The sequence below is a fragment of the Oncorhynchus keta genome, chromosome 35 (genome assembly GCF_023373465.1).
Source record: "Oncorhynchus keta strain PuntledgeMale-10-30-2019 chromosome 35, Oket_V2, whole genome shotgun sequence".
NCBI classification, from domain to species: domain Eukaryota; kingdom Metazoa; phylum Chordata; class Actinopteri; order Salmoniformes; family Salmonidae; genus Oncorhynchus; species Oncorhynchus keta.
The window spans coordinates 67,023,157-67,041,411 of record NC_068455.1 but is presented as its reverse complement, the minus strand read 5'-3'; the positions used below and the strand labels follow the sequence as shown (position 1 = coordinate 67,041,411).

The 18,255-nt window shown below is 42.0% G+C and overlaps 2 protein-coding genes across 4 annotated transcripts; one reads left to right on the top strand and one right to left on the bottom strand.

The window, feature by feature from the left end:
• The first annotated feature begins 4 nt into the window (after positions 1–4).
• Positions 5–15,325, top strand: rgp1 (GP1 homolog, RAB6A GEF complex partner 1). Of its 3 annotated transcripts, XM_035753350.1 has the most exons (10): positions 12–133; positions 353–419; positions 842–957; positions 1,108–1,241; positions 2,523–2,606; positions 2,876–3,025; positions 13,462–13,605; positions 13,945–14,072; positions 14,154–14,331; positions 14,763–15,325. In XM_035753350.1, the coding sequence occupies exons 3-10, from the start codon at positions 842–844 to the stop codon at positions 14,984–14,986; spliced, it is 1,158 nt and encodes a 385-aa protein (XP_035609243.1). In that variant the 5' UTR covers positions 12–133; positions 353–419; the 3' UTR covers positions 14,987–15,325. The 3 variants fall into 3 exon arrangements, with proteins under 3 accessions (XP_035609244.1, XP_035609245.1, XP_035609243.1); XM_035753351.2 differs by lacking the exon at positions 353–419 and having other exon boundaries at positions 5–133; XM_035753352.2 differs by lacking the exon at positions 353–419 and having other exon boundaries at positions 11–133; positions 837–957.
• An 87-nt stretch (positions 15,326–15,412) lies between these two features.
• Positions 15,413–17,132, bottom strand: LOC118367983 (prostate-associated microseminoprotein). The gene is made up of 3 exons (XM_035751689.2): positions 16,655–17,132; positions 16,259–16,367; positions 15,413–15,965 (listed from the first exon to the last, which is right to left on the bottom strand). Exons 1-3 carry the CDS (start codon positions 16,770–16,772, stop codon positions 15,791–15,793), a joined length of 402 nt encoding a protein of 133 aa, XP_035607582.1. The 5' UTR covers positions 16,773–17,132; the 3' UTR covers positions 15,413–15,790.
• Between the last annotated feature and the right edge of the window lie 1,123 nt (positions 17,133–18,255).

Here is an 18,255-nt window from a genome sequence, read left to right as displayed (position 1 = left end):
TCCTCCCATATGCCACGGAGCTCCTTTAGATGGCCAACAAAATGTTATTCCTGAAAAATGCACATTTGAGACAATGCTTGTCAATTTGGAATTGAACTGGTCATTTGTAAAATTGGAATTGAACTGATCATTTGTAAGTATAACACACATTTATTAATTCATCGGGTTCAATAGTTGTGTCCAATACCGGGAGAATAGTACGTTGAACGTCTTTTCAATTTTACCCCGCGATACGGTATGTTCGTGCAGTTGCGAGATGGAACGCTTTATTAATGCTATGTTGTTGTGTTGCTGAATTTGTCTCAAATAATTTACAAATGCTGACAGTGGGTATTTCATATCGATTTGACAGTTTGATTTGGATGACCTAAATTTGAGTCGTAACTCATTGGCTAGCTGGTGCCACATCTGAGGCCAAGGTATGGTTTTCGAAACATTATTCTACTTCAATGGTTAGCCTAACTTGGTAACTACCTAAATGACTGATTTGGAGACAGCAGTCAGTAGATAACCCTAGCTAGGGTTATCTCGCTGCAATTTAATTTAGCAAGATCTCGCTCAAAATAACCAAACTACCGAGCTAACACAACACGTTTTTTTTTTCAAACATAGCTAGCTGCCGTTCCAAATAACGTGTGTTGTAACGTTACTGTTTACTTTTTTTTTCTACTGTATTATTGACTGTATGTTTGTTTATGCCATGTGTAACTCTGTTGTTGCATGTGTCGAACTGCTTTGCTTTATCTTGGCCAGGTCGCAGTTGTAAATGAGAACTTGTTCTCAACTAGCCTACCTGGTTAAATAAAGGTGTTATATATTATTTTGTGTTCCTCAAGTACAGATGATCGAGGTGGTGGCCTCAATGGCCCGAGGCCCGGTGTTCCTGGCCGGGGAGGTGATGGAGTGTCTCATCACCTTCACCAACCCCATATCCCATCTCTCCACCTCCGCCAGCAGGTCTGTTATCTTTCTCTCACTCACACATCACCCATTCTTCAGTAGTGCTCAATTGTGATTATATGCATGTACATTTTAGTTAGCTATACTGTATGTAAGGTTACATGGGGTAAAAAGTCTCAAAACATGACTAAAAAGTGTGTGTGTCAGTGAGATGCTGGCGTGGGCCAGTGCCCAGATCCACTGCCAGTTCCATGCCAGTGAGAGCAGAGTGGCGCTGCCAGCCCAGGGCACCAAGCAGGATGTCCAGGCAGAGAGCGACACTGTCCTCATCCCCAGCAGAGGTGAGTGGCTAGACATAATAAAGAATCCACACACACATGTTGAGGGAGGTGGAAAGTGTCAAAATGCAACTATATTTTAGTTAAAGTACCAGTCAAAGGGTCTTACTTTATTTGTACTATTTTCTACATTGTATAATAGTGAAAACATCAAAACTATAAAATAACACATGGAATCATGTAGTAACCAAAAAAGTGTTAAACAAAATATATTTGAGATTCTTCAAAGTAGCCACTCTTTTCCTTGACGACAGCTTTGCACATGCTTGGCATTCAGCTTTACCTGGAATGCATTTCCAACATTCTTGAAGGAGTTCCCACATGCTGAGCACTTATTGGCTCCTTTTCCTTCACTCTGTGGTCCGACTCACCCCAAACCATCTCAATTTGGTTGAGGTCGGGGGATTGTGGAGGCCAGGTCATCTGACGCAGCACTCATCACTCTTCTTCTTGGTCAAATAGCCCTTACACAGCCTGGAGGTGTGTTGGGTCATTGTCCTGTTGAAAAACAAATGATACTCCCACTTAGTGCAAACCAGATGGGATGGCGTATCGCTGCAGAACGACAAGACACCTGTCAATTTAAATCCTAAATGCATTCCAGGTGACTGCTTCATGAAGCTGGTTGAAAGAATGCCAAGAGTGTGCGACGCTGTCATCAAGGCAAAGGGTGGCTACTTTGAAGAATCTCAAATATAAATATGTTTTGATTTATTAACACTTTGTTTTGGTTACTAAATGATTCCATGTGTGTTATTTCATAGTTTTGATGTCTTCACTAAATAGTACAAATAAAGAAAGCCTTGAATGATTAGGCAGGTCCAAACCTTTGATTGGTATTGTATGTACTTACTGCCCCCCCAAATCTTACCCATCTGCTCAGTGTGAAGGGCCTCCCCTATGCCCTTTATACCTGTATCTGTACAAATTCTATCTATCCCAAATGGCACCATATTCCCTACTTACTTTTGACCTGAGCCCTTTGTCCCCTAATGAACTACATAGGGAACATTTTGTATCCCCGGTCTGTCTGAGCCACCATGACTGTACATTACACCTTGTGATGGAGATTAACCCTGGGACTGTTAGTATACTGTGAATGTTTAAACCACTGCTGCCTGCGCAGTCAAATCGTCTTGGCTTGACTGAATTAGCACATAATACATTTGGCTTACTTTTCACTTTAAGTGCATGGAGTAGATTATAGATTATTATTTTTTTTTTGGGGGGGGGGGTCTGATACAAAATTACCTTTTCTTTCCCTCTACCTGCTTTCTTCACCAGGAGAAGGAGGGCAGTGCATGTTGGACACGCCTCCCAAGATACTATTCTGTGACCTGCGCCTAGACCCCGGAGAGAGCAGAACTTGTAAGAGCACCACAACTGGACTCGGAGCATAGAAATGAGATCAGAGGGGATTCACTCAATCATCTCCTTTCTCCATCCCCCCTCAATCTTTTTTTTATATGTGTGCTATTTAGCAGACACATTTATCCACAGCGACTTAGTCAAGCAAGCATGCATTTAAAAATGGGTGGTCCCAGGAATGTAACCCACTTTCCTGGCTTTATAGGAGCCGTGCTTTACCGTTTGAGCTACAGTTTCTCTTGCTCTCTCACTACTTTTTCCTCCCTCAGACTCATACAGTGAGGTGGTTCCCAATGACGGGCCTCCTAGTTTTCGAGGCCAGTCAGTGAAGTATGTTTATAAGCTGACCATCGGCTGCCAGAGGGTCAGCTCTCCAATCAAACTACTGAGGGTCCCCTTCAGAGTCCTCGTCCTGCATGGTGAGCTGTCCTCCTGACCCTCTTACTCAGTCTAATCAACAAAAGTACATCTCACATCAGTTGTGTTCAGAAATGACTTTATTTTAAGAATATGAAATTTCAGAATAATAGTAGATTTATTTGAGCTTTTATTTCTTCCATCACATTCCCAGTGGGTCAGAAGTGTACATACACTTAATTAGTATTTGGTAGCATTGTCTTTAAATTGTTTAACTTGGGTCAAATGTTTCGGGTAGCCTTCCACAAGCTTCCCACAATAAGTAGGGTCAATTATGGCCCATTCCTCCTGACCGAGCTGATGTAACTGAGTCAGGTTTGTAGGCCTACTTGCTCACACATGCTTTTTCAGTTCTGCCCACAAATTGTCTATAGGACTGAGGTCAGGGCTTTGTGATGGCCACTCCAATACCTCGACTTTGTTGTCCTTAAGCCATTTTCCCACAACTTTGGAAGTATGCTTGGGGTCATTGTCCATTTGGAAGACCCATTTATGATGTCATGTCTTTACTATCATTAACTGAAGACTTATAGTTTTTGTCAAAGATTCTCTGTAATTAGTATTACGCAATTAGACTGATTAATCATGTAACTGTAATTACTAGGAAGTCGGGGCACCAAGGAAATATTTTCAGATTACGAAGTTATCATTTCCTAAAGTAACTTTTCAGATATTTTATCTGATCAATTAGTCTTCGAATTAATGAATTATTTACTTTACTTCACGTTAGTCTCATTCCAAACGTCGTAAATTGTTGGTAATCTGCACGAACCCAGTCTTCACTATGAGTCATCCATACATCAATTGTCTTAAATAATTGATTTATTACTAAGTAATTCACAGGAATGCATAAGCAAACAAGGTAAATGTGGTTACAAGAAATGATAGGAGAATGTGCCCTAGTGGGCTAAACCGGCATTGCGGCTTGTTAGACAAAAGTGGAAGTGGGGGGTCGACTAAAGTCACTACAGAGTGATCATTATAACAATTGAAATGCTAATCCTTTATACATGAACGCTTACTCATTCGGGAACAATTGCAATCAATATATATATATTCACGCTCAGTGTGTTGTCTTGATTGCTGGTGAAAAGTTTGTTTCTGGAGAGTTTCGTCCTCTCTCCCTTTCGTTGTTATAGTTGATAGTTCAGAGTGACATTGTTATAGAATGGATGTTTCGGAGGTTGTCGTTCTTCGCGTTCAATGATACCGAATTCCCAGCTGCAGACTAGTAATTAATATCAAAGACTTGTTCTTATTCTGTCGGTATCGATAGTCTAAGAGTCTTTCTCTCCTCTTAGTGGAGAAAAGCATGGTCTGCAACCTTTAGCCGTCTTGTAATTGAGCTCGGTCTGGTGATAATTTCTCAAAGTTGGGTTTTATTCGGAATGGCAGAAAAGGGCTGTCCCAGGACGCCTGACCCTAACTGGGCTCAGGGGCGGTCCCAGGACGCCTGACCCTAACTGGGCTCAGGGGCGGTCCTCTGATTTAGTTCAAATCAAAAGGGAATTGTATTTTTCTTCATTAAACAGTCCCAAATCATATTACACAATTATACAAACAGTATCATACTCATTCATCTTATACAACGATTAGATGTAAACCTCATATCTGAGGCTATTATATAAACAATGTTATGGTAATGTGGCCACAGTCTCCCATGAGCTTCCCCAAGTTGTAACAAACGGACCCGTTCGTAGCAGGATTCTTCACCGATCTTTTATACTTCCTCCTGAACATGAAATTTGTTTGTACCTCAAGTTCTGTGAGGTGGAAGGAATTTCTTTGTTCTCTATGAAAATGTACTCTCTATACTGTGTCCATGAGGAGATCCTCAGGAATTTACGACGTCTCTCTGACCACAGCAACCTAGTTGGAGGCAGGGAGAGGGGGATGGGGCTTGCTATACCCAAAGAGGCCAACGTCATGACAATGACCAAGCTTTAACTTCCTGACTGATGTCTTGAGATGTTGCTTCAATATATCCACACAAATTTCCCTCCTCGTGATGCCATCTATTTTGTGAAGTGTACCAGTCCCTCCTGCAGCAAAGCACCCCCACATGATGCTGCCACCCCCGTGCTTCACGGTTGGGATGGTGTTCTTCGGCTTGCAAGCCTCCCCCTTTTTCCTCCAAACATAACAATGGTCATTATGGCCAAACTGTTCTATTTTTGTTTCATCAAACCAGAGGACATTTTTCCAATAAGTATGATCTTTGTCCACATGTGCAGTTGCAAACCATAGTCTGGCTTTTTTATGGTGGTTTTGGAGAGGTTGTTCAGCACCCTTTCAGGTTATGTCGATATAGGGCTTGTTTTACTGTGGATATAGTTACTTTTGTACCTCTTTCCTCCACCATCTTCACAAGGTCCTTTGCTGCTGTTCTGGGATAGATTTTCACTTTTCGCACCAAAGTAGGTTCTGTCTCCTAGAGATGAAAGTGTCTCCTTCCTGAGCGGTATGATGGCTGCATGGTCCCATGGTGTTTATACTTGCGTACTATTTTTTGTACAGATGAACGTGGTACCTTCAGGCATTTAGAAATTGCTCCCAAGGATGAACCAGGCTTGTGCAGATCTACACATTTGTTTTCTGAGGTCTTGGCTGATTTTATTTTGCTTTTCCCATGATGTCAAGCAAAGAGGCACTGCGTTTGAAGGTAGGCCTTAAAATTAGTGGTCGACCGATTTTATGATTTTAATACCCATACTGAATGAACACTTATTTTCACTTAATATAATTCATCAATAAAATCAATTTTAGTCTCAAATAATGAAACCTGTTCAATTTGGTTTAAAGAATGCAAAAACAAAGTGTTGGAGAATAAAGTAAAAGTGTAATATGTGCCATGCAAAAAAGCTAACGTTTAAGTTCCTTGCTCAGAACATGAGAACATATGAAAGCTGGTGGTTCCTTTTAACATGAGTCTTAAATATTTCCAGGTAAGACGTTTTATGTTGTAGTTATTATAGGACTGTTTCTCTTTTCCATTTGTATTTCATACACCTTTGACTATTGGATGTTCTAATAGGTACTTGAGTATTGCCAGCCTAATCTCAGGAGTTGATAAGCTTGAAGTCATAAACAGCGCAATGCTTGAAACATTGCGAAGAGCTGCTGGCAAACGCAGTAAAGTGCTTTTTGAATTAATGCTTACGAGCCTGCTGCTGACTACCACTGCTCAGTCAAACTGCTCTATCAAACCATAGACTTAATTATAACATAACACACGGGAATACGAGCCTTAGGTCATTAATACGGTCAAATCCAGAAACTATCATTTTGAAAACTGTTTATTCTTTCAGTGAAATACGGAACCGTTCTCTATTTTATCTAACGGGTGGCATCCCTAAGTCTAAATATTGCTGTTACATTGCGCAACCTTCAATGTTATGTCATAATAATTAATTACGTAAAATTCTGGCAAAATAGTTTGCAACGAGCCAAGCAGCCCAAACTGTTGCATATACCCTGACTCTGCGTGCAAAGAACGCAAGAGAAGTGGCACAATTTCCCTACTTTAATATTGCCTGCTAAATGAATTTATTTTAACTAAATATGCAATTTAAAAATATTTACTTCTGTGTATTGATTTTAAGAAAGGCATTGATGTTTATGGTTAAGTACATTCGTGCAACGATTGTGCTTTTTTCGCAAATGCACTTTTGTTAAATCATCAGTTGGCTGTCTTCGTTCGGAAGAAATGGTCTTCACACAGTTTGCAACGAGCCAGGCGGCCCAAACTGCTGCATATACCCTGACTCTGTTTCACAGAACGCAAGAAGTGACTCAATTTCCCTTGTTAAAAGATTCATGTTAGCCAGCAATATTAACTAAATATGTAGGTTTAAAAATATATATACTTGTGTATTGATTTTAAGGCGTTGAATGTGTTCGTTAAATCACCCATTTGGCCAAGTAGGCTGTGATTCAATGCTAAATTAACAGGCACTGCATCGATAATATGCAACGCAGGACAAGCTAGATAAATTAGTAATATCATCAACCATGAGTAGTTAACTAGTGATTATGTTAAGATTGATCGTTTTTTTATAAGATGCGTTTAATGCTAGCTAGTACCATGCCTTGGATCCTTGCTGCACTCGCATAACAGGTAGTCAGCCTGCCACGCAGTCTCTTCGTGGAGTGCAATGTCTTCGGCCATGATCGGTGTCCAAAAAATGCTGATTATTGATAACTTGAAATCGGTCCTAATACATCCAGTTACACCTCCAATTGATTCAAATGATGTAAATTAGCCTTTTTTAGAAGCTTCTGAAGCCATTACAACATTTTCTGGAATTTTCCAAGCTGTTTAAAGGCACACTAAGTTGACTGTATGTAAAATTCTGACCCACTGGAATTGTAAGAAAGTGAATTAACAGTGAAATAATCAGTCTGTAAAACAATTGTTGGGAAAACAAAGTAGATGTCCTAACCGACTTGCTAAAACCATAGTTTGCTAAAAATAAATTTGTGGAGTGGTTGAAAAATGAGTTTTAATGACTCCAACCTAAGTGTATGTAAACTTCCAACTTCAACAGTATGTATATATTTACGGACAGATACTACCTGAATTTGTGAAATAAGAACACATCTGTTCCAAAATGTTTTGGGAACATGGTGCATACGGAACACAAACTACAGTGACTTCAGAAAGTAATCATACCCCTTGGCTTATTCCACATGATACAGCTTCAATTCAAAATTGATCAAAAAATGTATCACCATCTATGCACAATACCCCATAATTAGTGTTTTTTTTTTGTGATTTATTGAAGATGAACTACAGAAACGCCTCATTTACATACAGTGCTAGTCAAAAGTGTGGACACCTATTCATTCCAGGGATTTACATTATTTTTACTATTTTCTACATTGTAGAATAATAGCAAAGAGATCAACACTATGGAATAACACACATGGAATCATGTAGTAACCAAAAAAGTGTTTAACAAATAGAAATGTTATTTGAGATTCTTCAAATAGCCACCCTTTGCCTTGGTGACAGCTTTGCACACTCTTGGCATTCTCTCAACCAGCTTCATGAGGCAGTCACCTGGAATGCATTTCAATTAACAGATGTGCCTTAAGTTAATTTGTGGAATTTACTTCCTCAATGTGTTTGAGCCAATCAGTTGTGTTGCGACAAGGTAGGGGTGTATACATAAGATGGCCATATTTGGTAAAAGACCAAGTCCATATTATGGTAAGAACAGCTGAAATAAGCAAAGAGAAATGACAGTCCATCATTACTTTAAGACATGAAGGTCAGTCAATCAAGAAAATGTTAACTTTGAAAGTTTCTTCAAGCGGAGTCGCAAAAACCATCAAGCGCTATGATGAGACTGGCTCTCATGAGGACCGGCACATGGAAGACCCAGAGTTACCTCTGCTGCAGAGAATATGTTCATTAGAGTTACCAGCATCAGAAATGGCATCCCAAATAAATGCTTCACATTGTTTAAGTAACAGACATATCTTAACATCAACTGTTCAGTGGAGACTGCGTGAATCAGGCCTTCATGGTCAAATTGCTGCAAAGAAACCACTACGAAAGGACACCAATAAGATGAAGAGACTTGCTTGGGCCAAGAAACACAAGCAATGGACATTAGACAAGTGGGAATCTGTCGTTTGGTCCGATGGGTCCATATTTTAGGTTTTTGGTTCTAACCTCTGTCTTTGTGAGATGCAGATTAGTGAACGGATTATCTCTGTGTTCCCACCGTGAAGCTTGGATGAGGTCTGGGGATGCTTTGCTGGTGATACTGTCTCATTTATTTAGAATTCAAGGCATGCTTAACCAGCATGGCTACCACAGCATTCTGCAGCAATACGCCATCCCATCTGGTTTGTGCTTAGTGGGAGCATCCTTTGTTTTTCAACAGGACAAAGACCTAACACACCTCCAGGCTGTGTAAGGGCTATTTGATCAAGAAGGAGAGTGAATGAGTACTGCATCAGATGACCTGGCCTCGACAATCACCCGAACTCAACCCAATTTAGATTTTTTGGGGGATGAGTTGGACCGCAGAGTGACGGAAAAGCAGCCAACAAGTGCTCAGCATATGTGGGAACTCCTTCAAGACTAATGGAAACGCATTTCAGGTGAAGCTTGTTGAGAGAATGCCAAGAGTGAACAAAGCTGTCAAGGTTAAGGGTGGCTACTTTTGAAGAATCTCAAATATAAAATATATTTTGATTTGTTTCATACTTTTGGTTACGACGTGTTTACATTTACATATAAGTCATTTAGCAGACGCTCTTATCCAGAGCGACTTACAAACGTGTTGATGTCTTAAAGTATTTTCTACAATGTAGAAAATACTTTTAAAAAAAGTGAAGCACTTGAACGAGTAGGTGTCCAAACTTTTGACTGGTACTGTAAGTATTCACACCCTGGAGTATCAATATTTGCTCATTTATATTTGCTATCTAGTATTAATCATTACGAGATAGCCATTTTCAGGTCTTTCCATATATTGTCAAGCTGATTTTTAAGTCCAAACTGTAACTAGGTCACTCAGGAACATTCAGTGTCTTCTTGGTGAGCAACTCCAGTGCATTCGGAAAGCATTCAGACCTCTTGACTTGTTCCACATTTTGTTACAGCCTTATTCTAAAATGTATTCAATAAATGTTTCCCTCATAACTACACACAATACCCCATAATGACAAAGTGGAAACAGTTTTTAGAAATTTTTCCAAAACAGAAATACTTTATTTACATAAGTATTCAGACCCTTTGCTATGAACCTCGAAATTGAGTTCCTGTTTCCATTGATCATCCTTGTGATGTTTCTAAAACTTCATTGGAGTTCACCTATGGTAAATTCAGTTGCTTGGACATGATTTGGAAAGGCACACAACTGTCTATTTAAGGTCCCACAGTTGACAGTGCATGTCAGAGCAAAAACCATGCCATGAGGTCAAATAATTTTTTGTAGAGCTCTGAGACAGGATTGTGTCAATGCACCGATCTGGGCACGGGTACCAAAACATTTCTGCAACATTGAAGGTCCCCAAGAACACAGTGGACTCCATTCTTAAATGGAAGAAGTTTTGAACCACCAAGACACTTCCTAGAGTTGGCCAAACTGAATAATCAGGGGAGAAAGATCTTGGTCAGCGAGTTTGCCAAAAGGCACCTGAAGGACAAGATTCTCTGGTCTGATGAAACCAAGATTGAACTATTTGGCCTGAATGCTAAGCGCCACGTCTGAAGGAAACTTTGCACCATTCCTACGGTGAAGCGTGGTGGCAGCATCATGCTGTGGGGACGTTTTTTAGCGGGAGGGACTGAGACTAGTCAGGATTAAGGCAAAGATGAACTCCTCCTCCTCCTTAAGGCAAAGATGAAGGCCTCAGACTGGGGTGACTGTTCACCTTCCAACGGAACAATCCTAAGCACACAGCCAAGACCATGCAGCAGTGGCTTCGGGACAAGTCTCAATGTCCTCGAGAGGCCCAGCCAGAGCCCAGACTTAAACCTGATCGAACATCTCTGGAGAGACCTGAAAATAGCTGTGCAGCAACGCTCTCCATCTAACCTGTCAGAGTTTGAGAGGATCTGCAGAGAAGACTGGCATAAACTCCCCCTATAAAGGTGTGCCAAGCTTGTAGCGTCAAACCCAAGAAGACTCGAGGCTGTAATTGCTGCCAAAGGTGCTTCAACAAAGTACTGAGTAAAAGGTCTGAATACTTATGTAAATGTATTTCAGTTTCTTTTTACATTTGGGGGGGCGATTTAATCCATTTTAGAATAAGGCTGTAACGTAATGTGGAAAAAGTCCAGGGGTCTGAAGGCATTCCGAATGCACTGCAGATAAAAGGCTTGTCCTGCTGAAAGGTGAATTAGTCTCCCAGTGTCTGTTGGAAAGCAGACTAAACCAGGATTTCCTTTGCCTGTGTTTATAGCTGTATTCTGTTTTTATATAAAAACAACTCCCTAGTCCTTGCCGATGACATTCAGATCCATAACATGATGCAGCCACCACCATGCATGAAAATATGGAGTCGTACTCAGTGATGTTTGGTTTTCCCTAAAAATAACGCTTCGTATTCAGGTCAAAGTTAATTTCTTTGCCACAGTGCATGTTTTGTAATTATTTTTTATTGTGTACAGTCTTCCTCCTTTTCACTGCCATGTAGGTTAGTATTGTGGAGTACGGTGTTGTTGAGCAATGCTCAGTTTTCTCATATCGTAACCATTAAACTCTGACCGTTTTAAAATCACCATTGGCCGGGCCTCCCAAGTGGTGCAGCGGTCTAAGGCATTGCTAGAGGCGTCACTATCGCCTCGGGTTTGATTCCAGGCTGTGTTGCTGGTCGCAACTGGGAGACCTATAAAGCGGCACACAATTGGCCCAGCGTTGTCCAGGTTAGGGGAGGGTTTGGCTGGTAGGGCTGTCCTTGTCCCATTGAGCTCTTGCGACTCCTTGTGGCGGGCAGGGCGACTGCACACTCATGTTGCCTGTTGTACGTTGTTTCCTCTGCCACGGTGGTGCTGCTGGCTTCCGGGTTAAGCGAGCAGTGTGTCAAGAAGCAGTGAGGCTTAGCAGGGTCATATTTTGGAGGACGCATGGCTCTCGACCTTCACCTCTCCCGAGTCCATACAGGAGTTAGAGCGACGGGGCAAGACTAAGTACCAATTGGATATCTTGAAAAAGGTGTAAAAAACGAACACAAAAAATATTTTTGGGCCTCATGGTGAAATCCCTGAGCATGTTCCTTCCTCTCCAGCAACTATGTTAGGAAGGGCACCTTTTATCTTTAGTGACTGGGTGTATTGTTACACCATCCAAAGTGTAATTAATAACTTCACCATGTTCAAAGGTAATGTTCCCTCTGCTGAGCACGAACTTGAATGTTGTGAAAATTCTGTGCCACTTCCAGCATGTGCACACCAATGTACCCGCTTTAAGTTTCAGAAAGTGGAAAAGTAGGTTACTGTGGATGATCATATTGTAGGCCTACCAGAGTGGCCTATCATCAAAAACAATGGCGCAAATGCATCTCAGAACATGGAAATAGCTGTTCTATTGTTCAGCCTGCGTTAGCAGCCAATGTGTGGTGTTCAATGTAGGCCTACATTCCATGAGACTTTTGATGTAAACCTGCAGGGCTTGACATTAACCTGTTTGTCCACTGTTTGATGGAAGACACCACTTTTCAAGATAAAATGCATTATTCCCCATACCATAATGCTACCCTCTGCCTATTGGCTACTTAGCTTATTCAAGCCTGTCTCAAAATACAACACTTCCTCTGCACGTGGCTACATGCAGCTCTCGCTTTAATCTCAAAACAAGTGCATCTACTCACAACCACTCATGCTGTAAACACAGTCCAGTTCAAAGTGAATAGCACAGTTGCATTTATGGAATCTATTTACATATAGGCCTACTGCAGCTCTGATTGGTTATGGCGCTCCATTCTGTGTAGAATACGGGCTGTCAATGTAATAGAATCGTACTCCGATGCGTTCTGCCTATAACAAAATATCTTGCATAGTTAGTTTTGCATACTAAGTCTTCAAATCATACTTTATTTGCCACATGCGCCAAATACAACAAGTGTAGACTTTACCGTGAAATGCTTACTTACAAGCCCTTAACTAACAGTGCAGTTAAAGAAGAAAATATTTACCAAGTAAGCTAAAATAATAAAAGTAACACAATAATGAGGCTATATTAAGGGGGTACCGAGTCAGTGTGAAGGGGTACAGGCTAGTTGAAGTCTTGCGTAGTTAATTTTTTTTGCGGTATGTTGCATTGAAATGGCTAATATTGTATTTATTTGATCAGAATTCCCACAGTAAAGGGATATGGTGATAACTAAGGGGGATATTCAATCTCGTGCTTCTCTCCGCAGTTTAGAGGGATATTCTCTAAGCTGCGGAGATATTCCATCTTTTTTTTTTGTTGTTTTTTGTTTTTACACCTCTACCAATAGGTGCCCTTCTTTGTGAGGCATTGAAAAACCTCCCTGGACTTTTGGATGAATCTATGCTCGAAAATCACAACTCGATTAAGGGATCTTACAGATAATTGTATTTGTGGGTTACAGAGATGAGGTAGTCATTCAAATATCATGTTAAACACTATTAATAACATAGTATGGAACTGATTATGTGACTTGTTAATCCCATTTTTAGTTCTGAACTGATTTGGCATGCCATAACAAAGGGGTTGAAATACTTATTTACTCAAAACATTTCAGCTTTACATTTTATTGTAAACAAATTCTACTGACATTATGAACTATTGTGTATAGATCAGTGACACAATTTCAATTGAATCCCTTTGAAATTCAGACTGCAACATAATAAAATGTAAAAGGGTGCACTATGTATGAAATGCCTGTTGTGGACATGTTTTCCTCCTATAAAATGACATTGTTCAAAATGAGTGACATGATGTCCCTGTCGTAGGCATGCCGGAGCCCCCGTTCCCCCAGGATGAGGAGGTGGCCCCCTCTAACCCCTTCCTGGAGGAGGAGGAGGGTGGGCGGAGAGATGATCGCCCCCTGGAGAGAGCCCTGGACATGCTGACGATCACCTCACGCCGCTGTCCCCGTCAGTCTCTTGTTCTCCTAAGCTAATTCTCCAATGACAACCTATTCCCTTTATAGTGCACTACTTTTGACCAGTGCTATGTGGCAGCTCTTATGAGACACCTCCTTTAATGTTATTTGTGTTCCACATCAGCTAGATGATGTACTGAGTTTTTTTTTTTGCAGACTCCAATTCATTGATCTCTAATCTGTTTGTTTCTGATTAGGTTTATTAGGTTCTCCATGGTGACAGCTAGTCTTACTGGGGTCCGACACAACAAAAGACATTGCAGACATTGTGTGTGTGTGTGTTTAGCAGCAATGTGGAATGCATGTGACCTTTGACCCCTGTCTCCCACAGATCTGTTCAATATCACCAACATGCGGGGGAAGGTGGCCAAGTTCTGCATTTTCAAGACCGTCTACAGACTAGGGGAGGACATCATCGGCACCTTCGACTTCTCAGAAGGGGATATTCCCTGTATACAGGTGTGTGTGTGCGCGTATGTCTGTGTCAGGGCCTGCCATATTTTTACTTGAATGAGGATATTAAAAGTGTGTGTTTGTCAGTACTCGGTCAGCCTGCAGAGTGAGGAGGAGATCCAGCAGGGGTACCAGCGGCGTCCCGGTCAGTCGATCAGTGTGACTGGTCACGGTCGTCACTTAGAATCCTGCCTCCACACAGCTTCCACCCACTTCTCCCTCCCCGTCCCCCTCAACGTCACCCCCGGCTTCAGCACAGACATCGGTACGTAGCTAAGTCAAATTTCCATCAAATGTATCTCATTAAGTGGTGGCACGAAGTGCTATACAGATACCCAGCCTAAAATCCCAAAGAGCTAGCAATGCAGGCAGGAGCACAGTGACCAGGAAACATAGGAAGATACCTAGAGAGGAACCAGGCTCAGAGGTGGCCGAGGGGACATCAGGAATTCACCACTCATCTCTCTGCCCTATGTTATAGCAAGTAGCCTGCCCTGCTTGAGTCTGTCTGTTAGTTTTTTGTTTATTATCTTATATTATCTTTAAAAAAAAAAAATATTTAGTCGAAGACTTGTTTTTAATCTATGCGATGACGCGCTTCTCAACCCTTTTGTCTTTGTCTCTAAAGCTTCCCTGTGTATTTAACCCTCTGTCTACTCCTAGACAGCTTCATGACATTCTCAACTCATTCCTCAGTGACCCTGCGATGGCGTCTGCACTTTGAGTTCGTCACGTCCCGAGAGCCTATGGAATCGCACAACGTGTTGCAAAACCAACCAGAGGTCACCGTGTGGACTGGGGCGGAGCATGTTGATGTGGATACCTTCAGTTGGGACCTGCCAATCAAAGTGCTCCCCACCAATCCAGCCCTGACGTCTTACGTCTCCCAGTTTACAGGGACCAACAGCATCAACATTTAACTGTGTGAGGAAGGAAGAATGTATTCCAGATATAAAGCAGGCAGCTTTTGCCGTTTTTAATATTTTAACATTTTGCAGTGCATCCTATATTTTTCTTTGACTGCTCACCTTCCTGTTTTTCTAGCTGAAACATGATGATGATGATGATCAGTGTTTAATGCTACTATCTGTGGGGTTATTCACAGTATTTCATTGTTTACCCCTTTATTCAAAACCCCCTAAAGAGTCCATTGCTATTTTATTTTCAAGAGCTATATGCTGTACAACTGTATTTTTGAAATTGTTAATGAAACACTGTTCAATGTGAATCAGTAATTAAAATGTCAAAATCAAATCCCACATGAATCTGAAAGTAGTCTTTTATCCACACAATCAACAAATGACTTTCACGCAACAAGAATTTTATTTAGAGGATAACTGCAAGACAGGACAGAAGAAATACAACAATAGTTATATATATATATATATTACTATAAAAGCTTTACAGTAGTGCATTACAGGGTGGTAAATGAGGGATTCCATTATGTGGGCTCACCTCTGCTTTTCAACTGAGTATCATTTACTGCTTAAGGTATTGTAATATTCATGCGGTTTAAATGTTAACTGATCACTGATCTGCAACTGAAGTGAGAATGGACCGTTAGGATTACACTGACATGGACGGAGATGGTTGGCGGTGGAGGGAGTTGATCTTCCCGACTTCAGTGGAGGCTGTTGACACTTTAAATCGGAGGACGGGCTCATTGTAATGGCGACATTCATTCCAATGAGGCCGTCCCTCCACTGTCTGACCGGGGTCCCTGTCTACTCCACCATCTGCAGGTAGTTGTCCCGTGAGCCGTGGCTGGGGTCCAGGTTGTGTCCATTCCCAGGGAGGCAGGGCAGGCGACGGTCAGCGCTCTGCACCAGGGTCACTTTACAGGCTAGAGCGTCCACCCGAACCTCACACCAAGCTGGGAAGTCTACCGGGCGATGCACCCTGTGCGGAGAGAGGGGGAATGTAATTGACAGCACTGTCATATGTTCTGAAAGGACATAATGACAATATCCTGACAGAACAATGCTATGTCGAAGTTGCCTGTCCCAATTCTACACATCACAATCAAATCCAGACCCAACCCTGTTTCCCTTACATTACTTGACTCTGGGCACAATGTACATGGCTGTGTTGAATGGCAAGCTCATCCCAACCATGGAAATGACATTCCTATTACTGCTAATGCTAACATGACTACCCAGAAAGGCACATTGATTACAGGTGCGTGGACTCACGTCTCACAGCAGCCGACGCCCATGGGGTGCAGGCAGGTACACTGCAGACAGCCGTCCTCCATCCAAGACTCCCCCAGGGAGTAGTGTCTCCCCTCGTACACACACAGGCCTGGGACAGACCACCAGGGGTGTTAACCCAAGTGCCACACATATACAAATCAACCTATATTCATCCGCAGGACATCCACATGAACTTTGTACTCAACTTCAGATGGATTCATCCATCCAAGATGTTCAGAATTTTAAAAAGTCTACTCTGGCCTGAATGTACAATGGATGAGTTTGACAGGTCCCCAAAACGTTTCTGCTTTACCAAATACTCTCTGAACAGAATCGGAATCTTCAACCTAAAGAAATTTGTTGAATGAAAAACACCTTTCAGTATGATATTCTCACCTTTAGAGTTGAAGTGACACTGCATGGGAGCAGCTAGGCAACGGGTGGTCCAGAGCAGAGTCCCAGCCAGGAAGGTCAGTGTCCAGTTTCTCCCAACAATGGAGTCCATCATCTTCATGTTCTTTAGTTCTAGTTCTGTAGTTCTAGATCTGGTTCTTAGAGTTTTCTGAGTCCTCTCCTCCACCTCGCACCTCCATTTATACCCCACAATCTTTACGACAGCAACGGACGGGGGGAGGTGGGGTAAGTTAGCCTCATCAGGAGGACCGGCCGTGGCATGGGGTGTGAGGCGCAGGGGGGGCCTGTGGGGTGTCACAGTGTTGGGGGGGGCAAGAGGAAAAAGTCTGTGTCTTGGCACCACCTTGGCACTCTGGAGATCAGCTCCTCTTCGCTCCAGTGGGCATGACCTCTAAAATGATAGAAACATTGACACATCCTATGATGACTAAGACAGGGAGGGAAAGAGAGAGGTGAGAGGGAGAAGGGGAGAGAGGTGAGAGGGAGAAGGGGAGAGAGGTGAGAGGGAGGATAGAGAGGGAGAGCAGATGAGGGTGAGAGGTGAGAGGGAGAGGAGATAAGAGAGGAGATGAGAGAGGGGAGGGAGAGGAAAGAGAGGTGAAAGGGGAGAGAAAGAGCTGTGGGGTGGAGGAGAGAGAGCTGTGGGGTAGAAGTGAGAGAAAGGAGAAATGAATGGCTAACATGATTTAAATGCTGGTTGATTTAAATGCTATTGATTGAAATTTGAACTCTTTCTGTACTCATTCACATATAGTTTCCGTATTGGGGATGAAGTAGATATCTCCAATCTTCATTACGGTCTCACTTAGGATTCCACCTGAGAAACAAAGTGACAGTGGCAGTGTCTCCTTTGATTTTTTTCCTACCAGATGTGTTACTATGTGGTTACTAAGACGTTCTGACATGCAAACACAGATGCATATTGTATATGAAGTCAGTGGCCTACTGCCTCCACTGACCCCTGTCTGCCTTGTTGGGATGAGCTCATAGTGATGTCATGGCGTGCCTGCCGTGTCTCCAGTCTGTGACCTCATGCGGGCCCTGTCCAGCAGCAGCAGTCAGTTGCCCCCCAGAGGAGACAGAGACAGAGATGGAGAGTGAACTGCTGGATTTTTGGGAAGAGGAAGCTCATAAAGGACAATATTAGTTTTATGACTTTTATAGTGGCCGCTGCTATGGCTGCTGCATGCAGGTGGCAGGCGTGTGTGTTTTGTGTGTGTGTGGACCATAGAGATGAAAAAAGGTCTCAACTTTGTATATGTGCAATTATAGTGTATTTGACAGCATGGGTGGCACCATTGAAGCTATCTACAAAAATAATATATATATATATATATATATATATATGTATATTATTTTAATGTTTTAAAAAAGTGTAAAGCTAATAGTGGTATTTTACCGCCACCTGCAGTGCTGGAGATATAGCTCAAAGCCATTTACAAACTAGGCACAACAATTTCAAGAAAAGACAATGATCCCAACCTGTAGGAATCCCCACCCAGTTGAGTACTTTCAAATGGTGGAAGCCCTCAATGGCAATGTCCATGAAAAACCGTTTATTACCAAGTAGAGATCGTTATACA